Source organism: Carlito syrichta, unplaced genomic scaffold (genome assembly GCF_000164805.1).
Source record: "Carlito syrichta isolate Samal-C Ts95f unplaced genomic scaffold, Tarsius_syrichta-2.0.1 Scaffold313246, whole genome shotgun sequence".
Taxonomy (NCBI): domain Eukaryota; kingdom Metazoa; phylum Chordata; class Mammalia; order Primates; family Tarsiidae; genus Carlito; species Carlito syrichta.
The window spans coordinates 521,183-521,865 of NW_007257342.1; the positions used below are offsets into that span (position 1 = coordinate 521,183).

Genomic DNA, 683 nt, shown 5'->3' on the forward strand with positions numbered 1-683 from the left:
TACAATAAAATCAAAAAATCAGCCGGGTGTGATAGCGCATGCCTGTAGTTCCGGCTCCTCGGAAGGCTGAGGCGGAAGGATCGCCGGAGCCCAGCGGGTCGAGGCTGCGGTGGCCGGGAGCGGCCACTGCCCTCCAGTCTGGGCGACTGAGTGAGACTCCAGCTCAAAAAAAAGACAAAAAGACAAAACAAAACAAAGAGATCTTAACCCACACGAAAATCTGAGACTCTTTCTCCTATGCTGACAGGTCCGGGGTCTCAGAAGGAGGTGCGACTGAAAGCGGAGTCCGACACACGTCGGCGTGTGGAAAGGGGTCGGAGGGGTCTGCAGGTGAAGGAGGGTCTGGGGATGCATCACGAGCTGGGGCTTTTAAGGGGTCTGGGAGTGACGGCGGAGTCGGAAGGTGAAAGAGAGGTCTAGGGTCGGAGGAGGAGTGTGAGATGGGAGAAGGGTCCTGCAGTTCAAGAGGAGTTCTGGCGTCCGAGGGGTTTGGAGTGGAAGACTAGATCTGGGGTCGAGGAAGGATTTGCCGTCAGTGAAAGGGTCTGTGGTCGGGGGAAGACGTCTGGGTCTGAGGAGGATGCCAGCTGGACTCAGACTGGAAGGAGAAAGGGGTTTGGTTCCTGGGCTGCAAAACGTGCCCAGAGCCCCGAGGCTGCGCCTGCCGCCCACGACCCGCGACC

At 58.6% G+C, this 683-nt stretch overlaps 1 protein-coding gene across 1 annotated transcript in view; it reads left to right on the plus strand.

Moving 5' to 3' along the window:
* Nucleotides 1–683, plus strand: part of GGT7 (gamma-glutamyltransferase 7) — a 28,423-nt gene that overhangs the window by 1,317 nt on the left and 26,423 nt on the right. The window contains exon 3 of the mRNA XM_021718684.1: nt 248–414. Coding sequence (XP_021574359.1) covers nt 248–414 — 167 coding nt within the window. The remainder of the gene's footprint in view (nt 1–247; nt 415–683) is intronic.